At 42.1% G+C, this 22983-nt stretch overlaps 1 protein-coding gene across 3 annotated transcripts in view; it reads left to right on the top strand.

The window, feature by feature from the left end:
• The window catches only part of LOC149791459 (uncharacterized), a 51845-nt gene that overhangs the window by 24907 nt on the left and 3955 nt on the right, over window positions 1-22983 (top strand). For all 3 annotated transcript variants that reach the window (XM_089969998.1, XM_089969997.1, XM_089969996.1), the window contains exon 6: window positions 20436-21953. In XM_089969998.1, the coding sequence (XP_089826124.1) occupies window positions 20436-21953 (1518 nt within the window). The remainder of the gene's footprint in view (window positions 1-20435; window positions 21954-22983) is intronic.

The following is a 22983-nucleotide window of genomic DNA, read 5'->3' as shown; positions in this document are numbered from 1 at the left end:
CACACACACACACACACACGCAAAGCAATAAAATTAAACCCTAATTTACTATCCCCACAAACGTACTTGAGCGCTTACAAACAAACAAACAAACACACACACACACACACACACACACACACACACAAAGAGTCAGTGTTTATATACACACTACTCTACCTACACACATTGGCAAATCGATGGTTATTTCTTTTCTAGAGTATTGTGTAGCCCTGAAAAGGGCTGTTTGTTTTAGAACTTCAGATGCACCTATCTAATGCTGGCACCTTCCTGGTCTGGCACCACACACAGATCTTCGACTCCAGTCTCTTTTTACTTTTTGTCTTGAGAGTGCAGAGGCGGGATGATTCGCTTCAGCACCCCAATCCTCTGTCTCTGGTATCTTGTAAGTCATCCTCTCTCCTATTTTCTTTTCCTCCTCTTCCCTCTCTCTTCTCTCCTCCTCTTCCTTCTTTATTCTTGCTTCTTCTACGATAGCCTCCGCGGACAGTTCATTTACTATGCGCCTGGCATATTCCAGGTGCATCTGGAGTTCTAGCAGTTTCACAATCCTTGTATTCATTGTCTTGCTGTTAACAGGTCGACGATGGGTAGCCCAACTGACGATTAGTTTTTAAGTTATACTAAAAGCGCGGACGTGAAGGAAAACATCCCCTAAGACACAAAATTTATATTACCTAGATCATAACCCAACAACGCGCGGACCTAAAAGAAACACTCACTCACTTTTTTATACTACCCACCACTATTCTAAAAATGTTCATTAATCACTTCAATATACTATCCACATACTCAAAGCAATCTAACCCTAAATCTACTCTCCCCACACGTCAAGCAGCAAAAAAAAAAAAAAAAAAAAAAAACTTGATCTTAATATACTATCCACACCAACGTACTTGAGCACTAACAAGCACACAATCATATACACAAACACAAACACTCACACTATAAAAGAGTCAGTGTTTATATACACACTACTCTACCTACACATATTGGCAATTGGATTGTTATTTCTTTTCTAGAGTATTGGGTAGCCCTGAAAAAGGCTGTTTTTTTTGTTTGCTATGGCAATCTTTTCGTTTCTAAGAATGCTACGTCCTCTCAGGATGGACTTTCTGGCCATAGGTCTGCTTCTTCAGAAAGAGAAGAAGAACTCTTTGATGTCGATACGACAATCGACAAAGCCTTTGTCAGGTTCAGGTTGCTGCTGCTGCTGTTGCTGCTGTCTCTGAAGTCTGTACTTCTCTGTCCATTCTTCTTTCTCCCTGTTCACTTCTTCTCTGAAGAGCTCTTCGATCAGGTCTTCAGTGACTTTTAGCATTCTCACGTTCTCTGTTTTTTCTGGCTTCGGTATCAGACTGTGTCTGACCCTATGCAAATTCACGTAGGCTTCGTTTAGCTTAGCTAGTTTGGAGCACATCTTCGTAGGAGGATGAGTCAACAATGGATGGTTAGACTGGAGGCTACCCCGGTTCTTAAAGTCAAAGCGCGGACGTGAAGGAAAACATCCCTCCACGGTTTTCGATCCGCAACGTTTAATGAGTGTCATGAGAAAGATAGAGAGAAGTCAAAGTGCATGAATCAACATTCTTATAGTCAAACAAAAGACAAAGGCATTTTTTTTTTCAAAACACAACATTTTTTATTCAAAATCACTTAACACTAACCAACAACTCTAACATTTTTTAACAATAATCCAACAATATAACATCAAACATTTTTTTCAAATGACAAACATTTTTTTCAATTTACACTCTACTTTAAACAGGGTTGGCAACGTTGTGAATGAAATTGTGATTTCCACTGTTGCAAGTCATTGAGTCATGGATGGACACTACGTTTCCTAGCTGAAGACAACAAAATAAGCATACTAGTCACAAAATCAACGATTTACTTTCTCATCGTTTCTAGAAAAACCATGATCAAAATAAGTCACTAAATGTTCTTTTGCTGATAATAAGTGATCAATTTCGATCTCAACTTTCTCTTTGAATTTGTCAAAGAGGGCTTTGATGTAATGGATTTCTTGAGTCGTTAATGGAGGACAGAAATGTTCACGCAAGTCTTTATACCACCAACGTAACACGTCTTTTTTGAACAGACTCCAAGCTTCGTCCAGATATTCTTTGAATTTTTCTTCTTGACTGATGTTTTGACATTCATAGTAATCATGCTTCATCCATATCGTAACTGTGTCTGCCAGGTATGTAGCACAGTAGGAGACCAATTGCTGTTCTTGTTCTGGACATCTCGACTTGATCATGATGTCCTTTTCGTCTTTGTCTTGGGATTCTCCTTCCACGGTCTCCTCACATTTCGTGTCTAAAGTTTCTCCACTAGGCAAAGAGGGATAACAGTCTTTCATGGCTTCTAATAGTCTAGAATGACTTCTCTCAAACTGTTGATTTCTATGGTATTGTCGAATTCTGCATACAGGAGGACGTTCACTGTGTGATCTGGAGGTGGATTTGCAAACTGAAGTTCCACACGAATCTGGCCCGATTTTATAGGGTGGAAATGTCCCTCGTCGCTGCCTTGGTCTGGAGTGAAATCAAAACCCCACAAAGCATAGCCTCCTGCATAATCGTCGTACGAAATACCGTGACTGGTGTTGGTTCCTAACTGTCCCGTGGCTTCGTACATGGACAAGTACGATCTCAAATAATTCTTTGCGACACCAAAGTTGGGCTCAAAGGGTCGGGTACACAAGGTCTTGCCGTCGCGACTGACTTCGATCTTGGACACATTGTAATGTTGAAACTCAAAAGGATTTTGATCGTGGGTTCCGTTGAAGGCTGAATTCCTGACGATACCAACAATCAAACGCTTGGGTAACTGTCCTTGGAACAGATGATCTTCGATCATAGATCGCTGTCCAGCGGGAATGGTGAACGTTTTCACTTCTACGCGTCGTATCGGATACTTGGTGGTCGTTCTGCTCAACGTCTGACTGACATCGTTTCCCACTTTAAGTAACACTTCCACACGACGCACGTAAAGTCGGGCTTCTTGAATGATAGTTTTGTATTCGTTGGCATGGGCCATCAAATGGAAAGCGGCACTGCTACGATTCAGTCTCAGACGGATATCCACCCCCTTCAGCAAATACTTTTCTTGTAACCACATGTCCAAATGCAAACGATCCATCAGTTCTAAACTTCGCCCTTGCAGAATTTTCTTACGACGGTCGTTAAACCCCACATTGTGAGGATTGTCATCTTCTGTCAGGACTGTGTCGCTAAACGTGCCTACACCTGCCGTGTCAGGTTTCCATACCACGCAAGCATCCAGATGAGTATTCTTGGCTTCTTTTCCGTACGTCAAGAGATTTTCCAAGTAGGCACGATATGGGTAAGTATCCATGCTGCTGCTGACCAGTTTGTTATTCAAGTACAAGTCCACTTCGCTGAACAAGGAATGCATGAAATTGTTGACAGGAGCTACTCTAGCATCGCCTCCTGGATTGGTGTTGTCCGTTTTGATCACTTTGACTTTCAAATACAGGTAACTGCTATTCAGATCGATGTAATCTTCGGGTTGTCCTTTGATTTCAAACTCGATGGGAGCGGAATCCGTCAAAGAGGAGACGGGATGAAATTCCACCCATTGGGATTCTTGCATCGTCATCATGGTAGGGGGCATGGCAAAGAAATCCAGTTCCGACTTGGAACAAGCGCAAGACTCTCGGTGCATCATTTTTTTGTCTGTTTCTCAATAATCGAAAACGTCTAAGTCTCGAACGGTTCTTCTTTTCTTTGCCTTTCTAGCTTGAAGTCTGGTGAAAGGGTGTTTTCTTCTTCGTCTCTTTCTGCCTTGTCCTTGCTGAATGCCTGACTCGGTAGCGTGCAGGGCATTTATAGGTGTGTCTCGTCGGCAAAGACATTTTTGCCTGCCCTCAAGAAAGCTTCTTTAGGGATTTGTTTGTCGATGATGACATTTTGGAGAAATTCTTTGCCTTGTGTCAGTGCCGCATCTTTCAAGGCGTGCAATCTGCGTGTCACCATCGGTTTCAACACCGGGGCCACCGAACGAAAGGCTGATTTCAACATATCTCCTAAACCGTGTCCTCGCTGTCGAGCAACCCCTCGGTACACTGGATACATGACTTACGAGTCGTGAGAGAACCGTTTTCGAAAATGGAGTTTCACCGTGACTTTTCCTTTGGTGAATGGAATATTTTGTCCCAAATCTCCTTTTATAGCAATGTTGACCGTGTCCAAATAAGACTTGCTGACAGGCAGATAGTGAGGATGTACAAATTCGCGGTGGACGTGGTAAGTGTTTCCACCTTCTTCGTCAGTGGCCGTGGCAGAATCCACTTTGAAAGGAATGACACGTAGTAACGGTGCGGAGGTGTGTCCCACCACGTTGTACTCCACCACATCGGAGTACACAAACATCAAATTCAGTCCTTGGTTCAGTTCTACCGGGGCACGAAATAACTTGCTAAAAGACTCGTTGTCGTAAACGATTGGTAATTCGTTTTTCTTGAGCATGGCCATTCTCATGTCCATGTCTCCGCCCAACATGTCAAACAATTCAGGACAAAATAAAATGGACAGGATTTTACTCCCGTCAAATTTCATCAAGAAGCGACGAGCTGCTTTGTGGTATTCCTTGGTGACACTTTTTTTGACACTCTCCAAAGCTTTCAGAAACACGATATTAAATCTGGAGGTTATGGTGCTCACCAAATGTTGACCACTAAAATAATAGCCTGGAGGAATGAACAAGTGATAGGTGGTGTACTTTTGATTTTTTGTGCCAGGGGTTTTCTTGTCATATTTGCCATAGGTATCCAAGTACTGTTGCAATTGTTCGTCATGAACTTCTACATCAAAAAAATTTTGATTGGGAAGGACATTGAGGACTTGGGTCGGGTGAATGATTTCTTCTAAAGCCACTTCCCAATGGGCTTCGTGATCTAAGGGGATGGTCTGAGGTAATTTGGCCGTGTAGCAGCACAACGTGTTCTTGGGAAACACCTCCATGGAACTGTCACTGGGTAAGGTTAAGTAAAATTGGTTTTGGTGACTCATAATTCCAGAGTTCTGTGGCTGTCCGAGGGGTTGCTGGACGTCAGAGGCGTGTCTCCGCTCAAAATGGGGTTGTTGTTGGAGTAGTGGCTGGCACTGGCACTGGACGCAAGGTTCCCGTGGTTCCCGTTCGAGGTGAATTTCAGGGAGGGATTAGGAAGCAGGTAACCGATGCAACTGCTCAATAAAATGGTCCACAATTATTTGTCTCCTTGTTGCAAACTCAAATTGGCAATGGCTGCCCCGATGACACAATACACCACGAAGATTTGGCAGAAAAAGACGATTTGCGTTTTAGGCACTCGCTCTCCGCACCACACCCACAAGGGTTGTTTTTGTAAATCTTGCAGAGAAGAACTGGGTGAAGGAGTGGTCGACGTAGCTGCGTCTGTGTGAAAGGGCATGATGGTCACTTCTTTTTATAGTCGATGACTTGCGAAGCGTCGATCCAAGAATCGAAACCGGGTGGATATCCTTTCCAACGTACTTTGACTTCTTTGACACGTCGTTTGCCTACTTTACGGGTTCTGCGTTCGAGAATGCGTTCGATGTCGTACACGTCGTCTTATTTTTTGGTGACACGTTGTAACTCGGGCAAATAAAACGTTCCTTTGAGCACTTCTCCTTTCATGTCTTCCAATTTATAGACGGCAGGATGACGGCCATGCACTCGTCCAGTGACACGAAACAATTCGGTCGTCCAGTTAGGTAAGTAACCTTTGTCGAAAGTGCGTTTGGTTTTGCCAATGCGCACCCAATCTCCTACGGTCAACTCTCCACTTTTCTTGGAGACAGCCCTCGTCGGGGACGTACCAAACAGGCGCTCAAACACCAACACTTCGTTGTCGGGAGTCACTTCTTGCGGGGCACGTCCGATGCTTCGATGGTAAGATTGGTTGTACGCTTGCACCAGGTGCGGTAAGATGTCGATGTACTTCAGAGTGTGGTGATGCGTAAAATATTTTCACATGCGTTCTTTCAAAGTGCGTTGAAAACGTTCCACGATGCTGGCTTTGGTTTCGGGATTCTCGGTGGTAAAAAAATGAATGTCACGTTTCTTTAATTCTTTTTGGAAAGCTTGGTTCAGAAATTCGGTGCCTTTGTCCGTTTGCCGTCGAAGAGGGTGACGACCGCTTTGTTTCAACACCCGCTGCAGGGCTCGCACTAACTCGCTGCTCGATTTGGAAGTCAAGGGCACGACCCAGGCAAATTTGGAAAAGACGTCGATGACACAAAACAAATATTTGTAGCCACGATTGTAGCTGGCCAAATGAGAGACATCGGCTAAATCGGCTTGCCATTGATGATCGATGCCTTCCACTCGGGTGCGACTTCTGGTAAACTTGCGTCGAATGGGTTTGTGTAAAGTGTAGGTAGCTTGTTCTTGTAACCATCGTTGCACTTGAGGTAAACGGAGACTTTTCAATCGAGTTTTGGCAGCACGATACAATTTTTGAACTCCTGCGTAACCTGCAGGATGAGAGGGATAGTAGTAAATGCTGGCTAAAACTTTTTCCATTTTTTTGTGTTTGTGTGTTAATAAGACACCCACTCTTGGAGGATGCTACTCTTTTTCTCTTGGGGTACTTTCTTGGATTGCAATGCTTTGCGTGTGCGACCGGCAATAGGTGTTGAAGAGGAGGATGTCTGAGCGGGGGATATCGGTTCTTGTTTCACTTCTGTCTTCACTTCTGTCTTCACTTTCTTTTTCTCTTGTGATGAAGAAGGGGTGGCCATCATCTTTTTAATCCATCCAATTCTGGAGGTAGGTGGTGTTGTTAACTTGCGTACTTTTTCTGGTGCAGTTTGAAACCCTTCCTCTTCTTCTTCTCCTTTTTCTGTCTTGGTCACTGGCAGTGGTGGTACTGGTACTGGTACTGGTGATGGTGCTGGACTTTTCATCAAGGTCTTAAAATCTTTCAGAGTGGGTAGAGCTGTTTCTTCTAAAGCTTTCTGGTGAAAGAGTTGCAGTCGTTGCAGGAGTTGATAGTACTTTTGCGATTTTTCTGTTTCGGACAAATCTTGGCGATCCATCAAGGACTGCAATTCTTGTTGCAACTGGGACATCTCGCTCAAATGGGGATTGGGAGGTAAATGCGGAGTGCGTTGTTCTTGCCAACGATGGTATTCCATCCATCGTTTGTAAGGCACTAAAGCCAGTTTTCGTCCTTCCATGGGGTTGTCAGGGGTCAATTCTGAGATCTTGGGACTTCCGAGGGCCTTTTTATCTTGCTCCCACCAGTCCTCCCAACATGGTTCCCAAGACTCCTTTCAGTAAGGGGCCTAACAAGAGGGGTAAAATGCCTCCACGTTGGACCAACATCTTCTTCTTTTGACGAATGGGAATTTTCTTTTGAACCATTTGGCGAAGAACGTGACGATGTTTACCTAAGCATTGTTTCTGGTGTTTGGACAAAGGGATCGTGCCTTTCAAGACGTTCAAACAACATTCGCACACGGTATCGATGACCTCTTTGGAGGCTGTTTGAATGAGTTTTTTTCGTAGGGGTGGAGAAGCTTAAAACAGGACAGATAACATGTCCCCATGTTTGACTAAACGAGGAGGCAGTCCTTTCCTTTTCTTTCCTTGGGGTTTAGAAGAGGGATGCTTTCTGGAGGGTGACATCTTTGAGTCTTCAGCACCAAAAACACTGATACCCCTACTTAGTCACAGACCTTTTTTATACTGGAACGCGTCGCCACTGATTGTCTTGACGTCGTATTAGTTTGAGGACAGGCATGACACGTCGTGGAGGGGTACGCAACGGACTAAATCGAGCCAGTTCTTGCTTGGACAAATCCAGTAAACTTTGTAACATGCCCGATCTTTCTTGGACTTTGACTTTGGGAGAAGGTACTTTGTGAGCCGCAGCCACTGCTGCGAAACTGGAGGGTCCTGCCACTGGGGAAGTTCTTGGGGTCATCAACGGAGAAGTTCTTGGTGTGATCAACGTCTCCAAGTACTGTTCGGTTCTTGGTGACATCAACGGAGAAGTGATGCAACCTGAGGCTACCGGAGACGCAGTCACTGCTGTGGCAGGTCGTTGTTTGCGAGTGTAAGGTTGCGTCCTGGCCGAAGTGCCTCTCTTGCGACTAGTTTTCTTCTGTGGGCTTTTCTTTTTCTGGGGACTTTTTCTCTGTTTCTTTTTCTGAGGGCTTCTTTTCTTTTTCCGGGGTGGTGTCTGGTAAGAGGAGGGTCTCGCTACTGGAGAAGTTCTTGCAGACACGGGTCTTTTTGGGGACCTGGTCTTTTTCTTTTTCTTCTTGGAGCTTCGTTTGACTGCTTTTTTTGTCTTGGGGAAAACTTTGGGAGCATTAGGATCCCATCTTAAGAGAGAGCGAATGATGACCCCTCCTAGAGTACCGCTCCCTCCAGGTTGCAAAATGATTTGTTTTTTGGTTTGAGTGTCAATGCGGGGATCGGCCAGTTGGGTTAAAGCGACTTTGTTTCGATCGAAAAAGCGTTTGGTTTGATGAGGAATCTGAATGATCCCTTGGAGTAATTGACGTGCCGTCACCGTGAACCATCGTAAGACTTCTTTGAGACTAGCTTCTAAGACACGAGCTCGTATTTGTGGATTTTTTTTCTCGACTGATGCCGTACAAGGCACGAATCAATTTGACGGGAAGATGCGACTGAAGGGACGTCATGTTCACACTGTGTGTGAGACAGACGAAGAGGGTCTGAGGTTTTTATAGATTTTTTGTGCAATGAAGTTAAGTCGAGGACGGACACGTGTACAGGACAGGCCCTCCATCTTGGCACCAGTGGTGAAACAAGTGGGTACGAAATCGCAAATCCTCGGGGGTCGTAGGTTTCAAATCGACGAGTAAATAGGCGTGTGGAGTGTGAGTGGCATCGTCGTACGCCTGAGTCAGCCAAGGCGTTCCTAACTGTTTGGCTAAGACTTGCACTTGCGATTTATCTCGAGGGTTTTTAAACAAGACCACGTAATGCGCATTGAGACTGATGGTGCGGTGGGCTTTACTTTGTTGAAACAAATTTTGGGTGATGTAAACGACACTGGCATTACGGTGATGCCCTTTGCGCGTAAACCACAGTTTAATTTCTTCTTCGTCTTCTCCTAACATGTCAAAAATGACCAAATGGGTTTGACGGGAGTCAGAGACGATGTCATCGTCTTCTTTAGGAATGCCTTCCACAAACACGATGGAATCGCCTTGACTTTCTCGCAAGAGGCTGTACGCCTATTGCCACTCTTTGTAACACCACACGATGCGTTGAGGTGGTCGATCGATCAAATGATGTTTATGTTCGATCAATCGTTTGACAAATTCGGTTTTGCCTGAACCGCTAGGTCCAGCAATGAGCATGTTAAAGGGATGACGAAGATACAAAGCCTCCCAACTGGTACGATCTAAGTGTTCGTCGATGACTTTGACAGTGGAGGAAGAGGGAGCAGAAACAGTAGAAGTAGCCATAGTGTTAGGAATGTCACTTGTGACACGAAAAAAACAAGACGAGAGTTTATATACTTTTTTCAGGACACGTTTATTGAATGTTTCAAATATGAACAACACGAAAGACAAAAATACATAAAAGCCAAATAGTGATTTACAGGAATAAAAAACACATCAAAACGAACAAAGTGGAATATAAACAAGTCTCTGTGCAACATGTTCTGGGTAAGCAAGATGTCCTAGGGACAGTGTGTAATGTTCTTACACTCTCTACATGAGGTACGGTCACACAAGTGTCCTCCCGGAATGACCTTTCAGGAATGTCCACGACAGTCCTGTCCTGGGTGACGGGTTCTTCTGGTACTGTCACTAACACAGGTTGAAAAGTTGCAAGGCTCACAAGCGCATTCCACTTCAGAAACCCCACACTTGAATTGTGCCTTTCTAAACTTATTTTGTGTTTCTCTGAAAGTATTCATCTTGTTCACTTGGTCCTGGTAGTCACAATGAACTATCGATCTTGCCTAGGGTTCCGTTTTATATACAGACCAATACCGACGTGTCCATACGGTAAGGTGAAATGATTGGGAAGTCGCACTCGCTTCTGGTGCACGATTTGATAGACTTTTTCCAAGGGTCGACTGACGATGTGGTGAGTGGGTAAACGTACAATCTTGTTGGGTTGATAGGTGGCCACTTTAAAGTGTTCGTCCTCTCCAGACTGCAAGGCTTCTTTCAATATCCCAAAGTTCACCACTCGACTGGTACGATAATTCAGAGTCAATCCTTTCACTTTGCACTGCGTGTGCACTTCTCCTTGTTTGTCCCGATATTCGTAACTGTAATTTTTAGGACCACCACTGGCGAAACTTAGAATCTTGTCGTCGGGATGTTCGTCTGTCCAGGCTCCTAAACGGTCTCCTTCGATGTCAGGGTGCTGTTGACTCGGGTGATGGATGTAAATGCAACTGTCCGTGTCAAAGTACAGGACGCGTTCCCCTAACAGTTCTAAAGCTTCGTACAGTTTTAAGCGAGCATGAGCTGTCACGTAAGCCGCAATGATGACATTTCCAAAAGGGTCGTCTTGTACAAAGTCCAGATCTTCTTCGTAATTGACCAAGATCAAATCCTCTCGAACGACGTCCACGTGTTTCATGTATTTGGTTTTGACGTGAATCATCTGAAAGTAGCGGGAAGGTTCAGTCAAATACTCCGTCTTGGGTAAACACGGACGTTGTGCCATTTTGCCCCACAAACAATTTAACATCACTTTGGCAAACGATCGCCTGCCTTCGTTTTTCTCGATGTGGTCTAAAGAGATGCCTTCTTGTGCATAGTATTTCTCTTTGAATGTCTTTTGGTCTTTGGGAGTGTGACACCAGGACGGACAGCCACTGGCTTCTTGTTTCAGTTTCAAAAAAGCATCCACGTAGTCTGCGAAAATTCCTCTCTGCGTGGGGTCACCCTTGTGGTATTGTTGTGTCTTGGGAAAGTGACAAATTTCGTACACTTCTAACAGTTGGTATCCCATGTCCAGAGCTTTGAACAATTCTACGCTGACCCAGGTCCCCGTCAAGGCCCGTTCTTCCTCGGTGTGCTGACAAGGCTGGTCTTGGTTGCACGTTTCGGCACAAGTTCGGCACAAAGGAAACATCAGTTTGCCTTGACAATGGTGAGGTAAGACGGGATGGTACAAGTCCGTGGGAGGCAAAACTTTGCACTTGATCAAGCCTTCGTATTGTCGAATGTTTTTCAGGTCGATGTGTTCCGTGAACAATTGTGGGTGCCCTGCAGGAAAGCGACAATATTTACACACGTAGGGATACAGCGAACACACGTCCAAATATTTCATTTCTTCTCCTTTCTCTTCGTCGGCTTGGTACATCAAACAGATGGCATTGGTCCTTCCTCCGTACAAACTATCTCTCGGGTTCAGGGGGTCCACCAGCTTGTAACTTTCCACGCGACATTTAAACTCGGGATCGGTTTTCAAACGGTGATCGTACTCGTGTTCCCACATTTCCACCACTTGGTATCCTTCCTGTTCTAACTTTAGGCGTCGCTGACAAGTGGCCTGGTACAAGTCTTCCATGGTTCGTTGTAGAAACTGATTTTTAGTTTTACGGTCAGGGTAACAGACGGGACATCCGTGAAATAAGCAACCGTTAAACTCGTACACGATCTTGGGGTTTTCTAAGTCCCAGCCATCTACCGAATGCGTTCCAATGGTCTTTTCGCCCCCTCCGTTGCGGGCATGCTGAATCCATTTGTCTTCCTTGTCGCACAAGTAATGTAACCAACGTAGGGCTTTGACCGAGTATTGACGTTTGACATAGTTGGTCGTTTGAGGACTGATGACAGCCACGGTGTTTTCAGGCATGAATCTTTGTCTGTACACTAAGGAACACGCTTTGGCAATGGTGCAAGCTTCTTTCAAAGGATCGACCCCTCCGTGTTCCATGAACAGTTCTCGAAATTTTCCACAGCAACGCCGTAAAATGTCCACGTCGGAACGACAATACTTTAACATTTCTTCCTGAAAGTCGAAAGGGTCCGAGGCGTGAGCCTGGTACCAAGCGTAGAAAGCTTCTCGTTGTTCGGTTCCCATGTTGTCGGGGTCGTAATCTTTAGCCTCAGGCAAATGGGGTAGAACGGCGTGTTGATTGGCTTCAGTATTGAAAAAATGTGGAAAATACCCTTTAGCCATTTCTGTCATTCCAAATGTTTTGGGCATTTTACTCAAAGGCATGGCCAAGTAACTCATGGAATCTTTAAACTGTACTTGTCCCACTTGCATGGAAATGATTTTGGCTCCGTTCAAAGTCACTTTAGGTCGTTCGGTGCCTTGTTCCGTATAATACCTCAAAAGAAACTGTCCATCGTATCCGGAGAAATTGTGAGCCATCACCATGGCATGTCGATGACAATCTCCGTAACGTTCGATGTCCTCTTGGCTCCACGTCTTGTCGATGGGGTCTAAGACCCATTGGGCAAAATCGGCTAGCGTGTTCGGTCCCCGAAAGATTTTTTCACGCCCTCCAGGAATCTTGCTGCAGTGAGGGCAATGACTGAAAATAGGTTCTTGAATGCACTTGTCGCACGCTCGATGAGCCACACAGAAATTAGGAATGTGAATGCCGGTCTCTTGCATGCATTCGAAATCGAAAAAGATGAAATTGCCTTTTTCATTTTTGTGACCATCCTCTTTCTCTGCTTGGTATTTTTGCACGTAGCATTGATGTTCCAAGTCCACGATGTGGTGACAAATGTGACATTTTTTCTTTCCTGAACATACGTGTGCCTTGGCATTATTGGTACGTATGCCTTGTCCACACGTTGGGCACAATCTCAGCAGTTGACAAGCACATTTCTGCTGTGAACCTTGCGTCTTCAAATGTTGTTGGTAACAGGTAGGGCTGACAAACGTGCGCAGACAAGTTGAACAAGGCACTGGTCCTTCGCTCAGACAGGGTGGAGAGGCCAAACATCCTGAGCATTTCCATCCGCAATGTTTGTGTTGCTCTCGATTATTATAACCACGGTCACATTTCTCACAGTAATATCTGTATCCCAGGAATCCAGTGATATTGGTAATGGTATCGAAATGGTCATCGTGATGATAAAGGTGAATGTATTTTCCATCCTTAAAATCTTGGCCTCGAAACAAAAGAGGTCCGCGCACTTCTTGAGGGTGCACTTTCAAGGTGTAGCGTGGAGCTAGGACATCTTGCAATGTTTGCATTTCAGGAATGCCACAGGGTGTGTCTTTGGACAGGCCCGCTTGTTGTAACAGGAGTTCTGCTTCGTTTCTTTGTTTGGCTCGGTCCGATTGTCGAATAGTTTTCCAGGCTCTTTTCCATTCTGCCGTGTCATTCTTATTGGCATAGGTTCGCCCCACCACGATAGCCCGGGCTAAACACATCTGGTCATGAGGGTTGTAAATTTGGACGAGGCTACGCTTAATGCTGCGAAGATCTTTTTGCGTCCAGTCCCTTGAGGAAGAGAGACGTGAGCCATTTTCAGTGTGGCTTTTCCATCGGTGATGTCAAACTGGTTACTGGATTGTTGCACCTGTTGTATCTTGTCCATGACTTTGGAAGGGGTCAGTTCTGTGGGTCTGCTAAACTCGATCCAAACAGGGGACTTCAAACCATCGTGTTGTATGGATAGTGTCAAGCGATCGTCTTCTTTGGGTTGACATTGTCGCTTGAGTGCGGTGAGTAAAGAATCCCACATCTCGGTGATGAACCCTTCTGCTTTCTCTAAGGGTACTTCGGACTTGAAATCTTTAAACTTCACCGTGTAGGTGTAAGCCGTGGTTCTAAATTTTCTAGAGGAGCGCTTTTCTGTCTCTCGAATGGAATAGTATTTGTCAGGGTTAACTAAGGGCGGTGAACTTGGTTGAGAGGGCTTGGATTCTGGTTCACTCATATCGTCTTCAAAATCACTGGCATGAATTTGTGCCAAGACTTCAGCTCTGGTACGAGGCGATAGATCACGTTTCTGCCTTTTACTTTCTTCTTCTTCTTTCTTCTCAAATGAATTAGATCGTTTCATCTTGAAAGCAAAAAGTCAAATGACTCAAGTTTAAACACCATGAGCTACTTTATAGTCCTGGCAGACCAGCGTATATAAAGTGTACATGTCTTGTCCTTTCACTATTCATTTCACTCTCTACCTGATCACAACGATGGAAGAGACTAGCCAGATGGAATGTTTCATCAGAGCTTTGCGAGGGGTCATTAGAAAATTCTCTTCAGACCAGCCTTCAGACAACTCTCCTTCCTTTCGAGATAAAAGTGAAGATACTTGCTATATCTGTCAAAAGAAAGGGCATTGGTCTTCAGAGTGTCCAGACCGTCAAAAAAGAAAAACAGGGGTTAAAAGAGACAAAAGTCAAGATACCTGTTATTATTGTAAAGAAAAAGGACATTGGTCTCCAGATTGCCCCAAAAAGAAACAAGAGGAGTCAGAAGAAGAGAGGGATTCTTCAGAGAAAGAAGGGGAAGAAGAAGAGGAAGAAATCAGACAGGTGAAGAAAAAGAAAAAGGACAAGAAAAGAAGAAGGGAAGAAAGTGAGGAGGAAGAAGAGGAAAAGCCTGTGAAGAAATCTAAAAAACAGAGAGAGTAAATAATGACACAAAAGAAGTGAATGAACTTTTTTAAGAGTGTTTATGTTGTGAATTGAATTGTAACTATGGATAACAGAATACATTAATGATAAAAGGTAAGTGACTTTGGGTTATGATTTTAAAATAAGAACCTACACTCACGCACTCATACACAGACACGTACTATAGGGGTAAAATGGGTTGTTATTTTGAGTTATTGGCAATTGAAATGGTATCTCTTTTCGAGAGAAGTGGGTGGCCCTGGAAAGGGCCGTTATTTTCTTGGTGTAGGGGTGAGTTTAAGCAATCAACTTTAACTGTCTTAAGCCTTTGCCACGTCCGAGGCCTACTTTTGATGATGATGATTGGGTTGAAATCACTAAGGGTGGTAAGGTAGGCTTAGTCTCAGGGTTGGCGTGTTTAGCTCGGGAAGGTCGTATTCTCTTCGGTCGTGATAAAGAAGTCTGATACATTTGTTTCAGACTTCTTAACTCCGCTAAAATGTCCAACAGTATCGTGACCGTTTGACTTTCACCCTCTTGTTTCTTTGCTGCTTCTTCTTCTTCTTGCTGTTTTTTTCTTCTTACCTCTTCTTCTTGCTGCTGTTGCTGTAGCAGAAAAGCTTGTTCTGCTTCCTTTTGTCTCTGTATAAATTTCTCCAATTCTTCTTTCTGTCTCTGTCGAAAATTCTCCACGTGCGGTAAAGATGGTAACGAAGGTTCTGGAACAAATTCTTGCGAGGTCAGAAAATCCACAAAATCCCAGTTTACGGCTTCTGAAAGTACGTCCGGGTTCCCTTGGGTAGTATCCACCGTCGGTGCACCCCCATGGATCGTTTTCTGAGTTTCCGTCATGTTGAATCACTGTCGCATAGATTGACAGCGCACAGGCGCTAGCGAATGTATATAGGCCACGTGACGTCACAGACTGCTCTCTTCCGATTGGATGCGGACTGACTGAATTTCGTCACGCGTGTTTGGATTGGTCAACGAACTCAATCCCTTTCAATCCTTCCTCTCCCTATAAATAAACGCAGTTCAGTGCAATCACTCACTCACCTATTCTCGTAGCCGCAAGATGTGGACTGACGTTGAATCTTCCACCCTCCTGTCTTCAATGATGTTCAGGACGGACATGCTCATGTATGTCCGATCCAAGTGGACCGTTGTCCACAGGACCACCAGCAGTCTGTGGATACGAAGAGTCTACATAGAGAGACAAGGTTGCCGCAAGAGGACTCTGATGTATGGCCCTTCTGTAAGACGCAGCTTGAGGACAAGAAGATGCCACAGATGCCCTTTATGTTAAGGGCATATTAACATAAATCCAAAGGCCCTTTTCAGGGCCACTCCTATTTCTCGAAAAGAGATTGACTTTCAATTGCCTAACCCCGAATTATTATTTTATGTGTGTGTGTGTGTGTGTGTGTGTGTGTGTGTGTGTGTGTGTGTGTGTTATGTCCCTCTCCCCCTGTTCCCTTTCCATGGACCCATCAGGTCTGGACCCTGTTACAATTCCCCATGTTCAATTTCCCTTGTCGCTAGAGTTGCCCATGCTTTTTTCCCCATGTTCAATCCCTTGAGGCTAGAGTGGCCCAAGACTTTTCTCCATGTTAAATTTCCCTTGAGGCTATAGTGGCCCAGGGTATTTCTCCATGTTAAATTTCCATTGAGGCTATAGTGGCCCGGGGGGTCTTGTAATGCTAATTTCCATTGAGGCTATAGTGGCCCCCTTTACTACTTTTGCAACAGCTTTGTACTGGTACAACGATTGCTGTTTAACATATCATTTTGTCACCGTCAATAATCGAATGCAAACATATCAGCAACCTCGTCTAAAACAGCGCCAAGGAGATCTTGATCGCATCTCACAGAAATTAATCTTCTCTGGTGTTTATACTATAGCAGCACAACTGGATTATTTAGTGGGGATGTAGTTAGAGTAATTGATTTGCCCAAGGACACATCACGCTAACCAATTGGGACAATCTGATTTAGTGGGGATGTAGTTAGAGTAATTGACTTGCCCAAGGACACATCACGCTAGCCAACTGGGACAATCTGATGGTACGATTGTAACCAACAGACTTTCCGTTTCGATTATTGCGTACTATTTACTGTGCAACAACGACTCCTACGTCTGACTTTATGGCTTGAAAAAGTTGTATCATTTCGACCATCAAAAGTAATCGCCACTAATATAAATGAAAATAACCTTATCAAGATTTTATCTTTAAAGTTCGTTTAACAATATTTTGTCCAATTTAAGAGAAAACATGGTTAGAAATAATTTGAGTTTTGTAGAACATTACATATGTATGCAATTATGTGTGCATTAGCGTTTAATGTCTCGTCGGCATAATACAGACTATATGGTGCCACTTGAAGGAGGACCGTTCCGGTAGCCTTGTGTTTAGAGCGTGTGCCTAGGATGAGGGAGGTCATGGGTTCGAACCATGGCCGAGTCATACCAACGACTTATTCAAATGGTACTAACTGCTGCCTGGCTATACGCTCAGCATCAAGAGGTTAGTGTTAGGACTGGTCGGCATGGTGTCAGGATAATGTGACTGGGTGGGACATCATGTTGTATGTCTGCGGCATGATGCCCCAGTACTAGACATCACTATAAACTGCCACACGACAATTGAATTCAGTCCGCCGTAATAAAACTTTAAAACAAATTAAAATTCGACATAAAATAATTGAGACAGACATTTTAATCAAATGTAATTCAAATTTCTTTACATGAAGCAAAGCTACCGTCAATTACGACTGCTGTAATAAAAATAGAATACCTTTACACCATAAACCTCTTGAGTGAATTTTAGCAAAGTTGGTATATAGAAACAGAGAGTATACCAATACCACAGTACGATTCTCTATCGGATATGCTGATCGACCTTCACATGCAGGCACAGCATGACTAAATATAAGATAGCTAAATGCCTATTTGTAAGAAACTTTTGAGTGACTTACTTACGAAGAAACATTTCAACATGAAAACCTTATTAGTACTTATAACCAATATTTAGCCTTAATCAAATATCACATTGGTAGATATAATTTGTAGCAGAAAATTGCAGAAAAGATCAGTTTGAATGATAACATCTCTGAAACTTAAATTTCTGCTCGCTGTTTTCGTTATTACGTTTATTTAGTGGATGTCATTCAGATCAGCGATTTCGGTTCTATTGTAATTTCTTTTCATTCGTTGCAATCCAGTGATATATTATTATAGTGATGAGGCTTCTCATGCTAATTTTAAAAATCATTTTAAATCCACCTCAACGAAGTAGGAGAGGGCATTTGTCCTGCCTCAAGACGTCAGTGTCGGCACGTATAAAACATATATATATATATATATATATATATATATATATATATATATATATATATATATATATATATATATATATATATATACATATATACATACAGCCTCGCTGCATCTAAACCTAATCTTCCTAGGTCCTATGCAACAGTTTGAAATGGGGTTTCGAAAACAGTTACCCCCGTGGAGGCTAAGCTGATACACAATTTATACAATAATAGAACATTCGTGATTACGTGTTTGCATTTAGCTCAAGCTTTGCAATCATCTATAGTCTGACTCTACATCCCCGTTTGTTTGTACCCCCCCCCCCAACTATTTCAAAAACGAGAATGTTTAATGTGATAAAAAGTGCATAGAACTAAGTCAACTGAATCATTGATTTATAATTACTAACCTGACTGTGACCAGAATGGCACAAATGCTGCCATCCCCTGCACTATTTCATGCTTAACGCACTTTCCAGACTAACACGGCGCCATGTTGCGTACACTATAGGCTAATTTCTTTCCTTCAGACTATATAATGATGTAGTTCATCTTGCTCTGATTATGCTGAATAATAGCGTAAATTACATAACGTTGAGAGTTTAAAATTATATCCCTCTGCAAATATGAACATAGAAATAAAACCGCTTGTTAAATCCACTTGAAAAGCGTAGTTGTCATTTTCCTTTTCATGCTTCGACATTGTAAATATCGGAAGCAGGCGACTTATGTATGTACATCTGTTGTCGTAATATACCCCTTTGCTGAAAATGGACTTGTCCAGAAACTTGAAATGGATCCGAGCATGTCCGTAAACGCGCATAAGAAAACGGTGTTAGGGCCAATCTATTCAGAACAAGGTTAGAAACTATAAATCAATCAAATAATTATTTAAATCGGTAGGGGTGTATAAACAAACGGGTTTGTATTATCAGACTATAATTTGGTGATTCCAGTATTCTAGCATTATAGTACTTCTGAAATGAAACTAAACTGAAACCATAATATCAATCCCACATCCTTAAAATGGGAGAAGGTCACTGTAACCTACATTTCGCATTCCACTGCCTTGAGTTCCATTTATGCGTTTGGTTCATGAGCATGTTTCGTGATGCCTGCTTGCATACAATTATATCTGGATGGAATCATACATTTCTTTTAAATATACGTTTTGATGGCTACTACACCTTCTTCACAAAGAAGGTAAGTGTGACCCTTATTTTGTTCTTTGCTGACTTTCAATAAATGTTGTGTTTTAAATGTTAATGATATAATTATTAGGCTCGATTATGGTATATATCTCTAGTAGTAAAAAAAACATTAAATAATGGTAACTCTGTCCTACATTTCCTTGTCGGGATCACATTAGGCTGAATATATGTTTTGCATGATAATTAACGTTTACAATTACAACTAACAGCGTAGTAGATGCGATCTTTGTAATAGCTACTTTCTGTCTGTGTTTTCTTATTCTTAGCTAACATTGCTGTTCTAACCGGCAGAATTTATGTATTGAGAACATTTTTAAATGTGTTGGTCTCATTTGATTACATTTAGCCAAATACTCGGAAAATAGCAAACCTTAAGACAGACGTAGTGTTATGAATGGCCATACAACTTGTTCAGTGGTCTGTAAATTCTACCATCAGCATATTTTTATGGATTCTGTTCGATTATTATGACTTCTCTAGTCAAACGTTTTTTATGCGTTTGATCGGAAACAGTTTTTATCATGTTGGTCATATTGAACATTCGATGGAACACATCAAAAGACTACTTCTCCAGGTGGAGTATGTGAACTATCGACATATTGTGTTAATGAGTCAAATGCTGCGCAACAGAGAAATTCTTTTGAAATCCTTTTGTACACGTACACAATCGAACGACTTAACAACAAAATTAGTTCAGTTCCCTCACTAGGAGATTGAAACTGAAGTTGCTAGCAAAGTAGTTCTAAGAAGGGGAGACAACTGTAATATGTTTTCAGATTTCCTTATTCATGTCATGTAGTCAAATCTACGAATCTAAACATAAACCATTCTAGGGCAACACTCTACGCGGCATCGAACCACAAGTTCATTTTCGTTTATATATAATACGTAAATATTTTAATACATAAAATTCCGTGGCATTCGTCATTGGTTGTTTGTTTGTTATACAATGCTTAAATTCCAATTCAAAGTAACTTTATTTTCTCTCAGACCTAAAAATGTGATATATGTTGAAAAAATAAACGAAATGAACATTTTCACGTGAATGAAAAAAAAAATCAATTTCAACATCCATTATAAAAATAAAATTATCTGCACTGATGTAACCTACAGATTAAACCCTGTGGAGGCCCCCTTGGGCAGTCGTAATAGTGGGGCCCCCCTCTCAAATTATCTCCTAATACGTTTTTACAATATGTTGCTTTTCTTTCTAATGCAAGTATTTCTTAGTCCGTTTTCTTAAATTAGCAGTTTCATTTCTTTAAGATGAGAGACTCCTTTTTTTTAATTAACGAAAGATTACTTTTTCATTCACATTTGTTTACATTTCTTCAGGTCGGAGAATACAAGGACGAGTTGCATCTGAATTTCTCGAACATAAGGGATTACGACTCAACAGGCAAAGAACTCCTTTGGCCAAACCTGACAAAAGCTCAGTGTTCACCAGGCAAAGTCTGCGTCGAATGTATATTACCCAATATCCCAGACCACTTCTCGTACCTACCAGGCGACCTATATGTAGTTGGTACAGTTCCTGTGTATGAGAATGCAGAGCCACTTGGATGCGGAAAGATAAGAGATTTAAATGGATACCAAATAGTTCAATCAATGGTATATGCCGTGAAAAAGATCAACGATAACATTGATGCTTTCCCCAAACAGAAAATTGGTCTTATTGTTTTGAATAGTTGCAACAATCGCTTCGTAATCACGAGGAAGATCAATGACCTTTATCAAAATGGGCTGAGGATGGACATGGGTTATAATTTAAATATGTCGGATACCTCTCTCGAAGGTATCGGTCATCTCGACTTAAAAGACCGTTTACTTGGGTTTGTAGGCGGATTATCGAGTATACTTAGTATTCCTATGTCCGAAATATTGCAGCAGCTGAAATATGTTCAGATTAGTTATGCATCGACAAATCCGTCTCTGAGTGATAGACATTTACATCCATATTTCATGAGAACCGTAACGCCTGACAATAAACAGGCAGATGTCATTATTAAAATACTTTTGGAATTGAAGTCCGAGTACATACAAATTGTGTACAGTGAGGGTAGTTACGGTGTAGGTGGGAGAGATGCCGTACGAGACGCTGCAAAGATGAACAAAATCTGCATTGCACAAGAAATTATGGTCAAAGAACTACCAGATGGCAATTACTACTATATTATTGAAGAATTAAGAAAGAAACCTTACGCCAAAATTGTGATAATATTCATAGGCTTGAATGTGCCATTGGTCATGAAAGCACTCAGAGCAAAGAATGGCGAGTTTATGTTCATCGGATCTGAAGCATGGGGTCACACCCAAAGTATTCTACAAGACAACGCTAAAGACTTTCTCGAATCCTCGCTGACTTTAAGTCTTGAAATGGTTGAGGATAAAGACGTCGTCTCCTACGTTCAAGGCATAGACCCTACAACAAATAGACACAATGTATGGCTGAATGCATACATGGAGTCGAAATTAGGATGCTATTATCCATGGAGTTACGACAAAAGCAGAAACCGCCCGTGTACAGAAGGAGATAAACTCCTAAAACAAACAGACTTTGAGATGGACATTTGGAGTTTCTTTGCTTACAACTCTGTTCTGGCCTTACTCAAGGGTGCCGACATGTTTTTTAAAAACACATGTGGTTCGACTGCTATGTCTGTTTGTCCCAACTACGCTGCAAAACCAGAACAACTTATTAAAACATTAAAATCTGTCAAGTTAAATATCACAAAAGATGCCCAGATGACATTGGATACCGTTTTCGACGATAATGGAGATGGAACTATTGGGTACACCATTTATTATATTCAGAAGGACCCAGAGAATCTAGGAAGCCTGAGGTACACAAAGGTATGTTGTCATCATTGATCTTTACCGTTTCTACGTTAAACATGGTGCATCGAGATTTTTCCCCAAACAACTACATCTGTTACAATTTGCAACATAATATGCATCAATTATCTTCGTTCTTAAAACATCTTTCGTACTCAGTGTCATTATAAATAAAAAGCAGCCAGTCAGTTTCATTAAAACTCGGAAAATTAAGTAATTTAAGTGCTTTATTTAATTTATATGTATGTATGTATGTATGCATGTATGTATCTATTTATGTATGTATGTATGTATGTATGTATGTATGCATGCATGCATACATGTCTCAAACAGGGTAACATACATTGTGTGAAGTCACACGGGTTTATGAGAAACAATTATGATACGTGAGTTCCGTCCCGCAACGTTTGGTTGTATAGGTTGAACCCTCTAATCTCCTTTCGTGTGATATGATAATGTTATTCATGAAAATATGGCAATCAGACAGTTCATTAAATCACAAATCTGAGTCTTAGCAATAATGTCCTTGATATGAGCATACAAAACTTGTCCAAGTCAGGGAATTCATTTCTATATATGAAAACATTTTATATCCTAATACTTATCTTAACATTGGGAAGGTTCTATAGATCAACACATCGGCAGATCTATATTCTCCAAAAGACATTATATTAGTAATGCTCAAGAGCGATACAAATATCTCAAATGGGGTAAAGCATCTTTACATGAAGCCACAAAACACTTTAAAACTAAATTCTTCTTTATTCTTCGTCGCCTTCTTCCAACCCTAACCCAAAGTAAATTATCCAATAACATGTGGTGAACAAATAAACGTGCAACGTTTGGATTCGAGTCAACCATTTTTGATTTCAATCAAAAAACTAAAACCTTAACTCTTATCCTTTTTTGACATTGAGGACTCGTACCCACACAAAATATGTTAGTGTTGTCAGCGTGGTCGTGGAGACTGGATCGACTTTGCACGTGTGTATTTATGCTTAGAAGAAACATTTTACTTTGTTCACCCTCGTGATCATAAACCTCTTTC

Source organism: Sinohyriopsis cumingii, chromosome 9 (assembly GCF_028554795.1).
Source record: "Sinohyriopsis cumingii isolate HCF-2022 chromosome 9, ASM2855479v2, whole genome shotgun sequence".
In the NCBI taxonomy this organism is placed as follows: Eukaryota; Metazoa; Mollusca; class Bivalvia; order Unionida; family Unionidae; genus Sinohyriopsis; species Sinohyriopsis cumingii.
The sequence above is the reverse complement of the archived record's forward strand: the minus strand, read 5'-3'. Positions and strand labels throughout refer to the sequence as shown.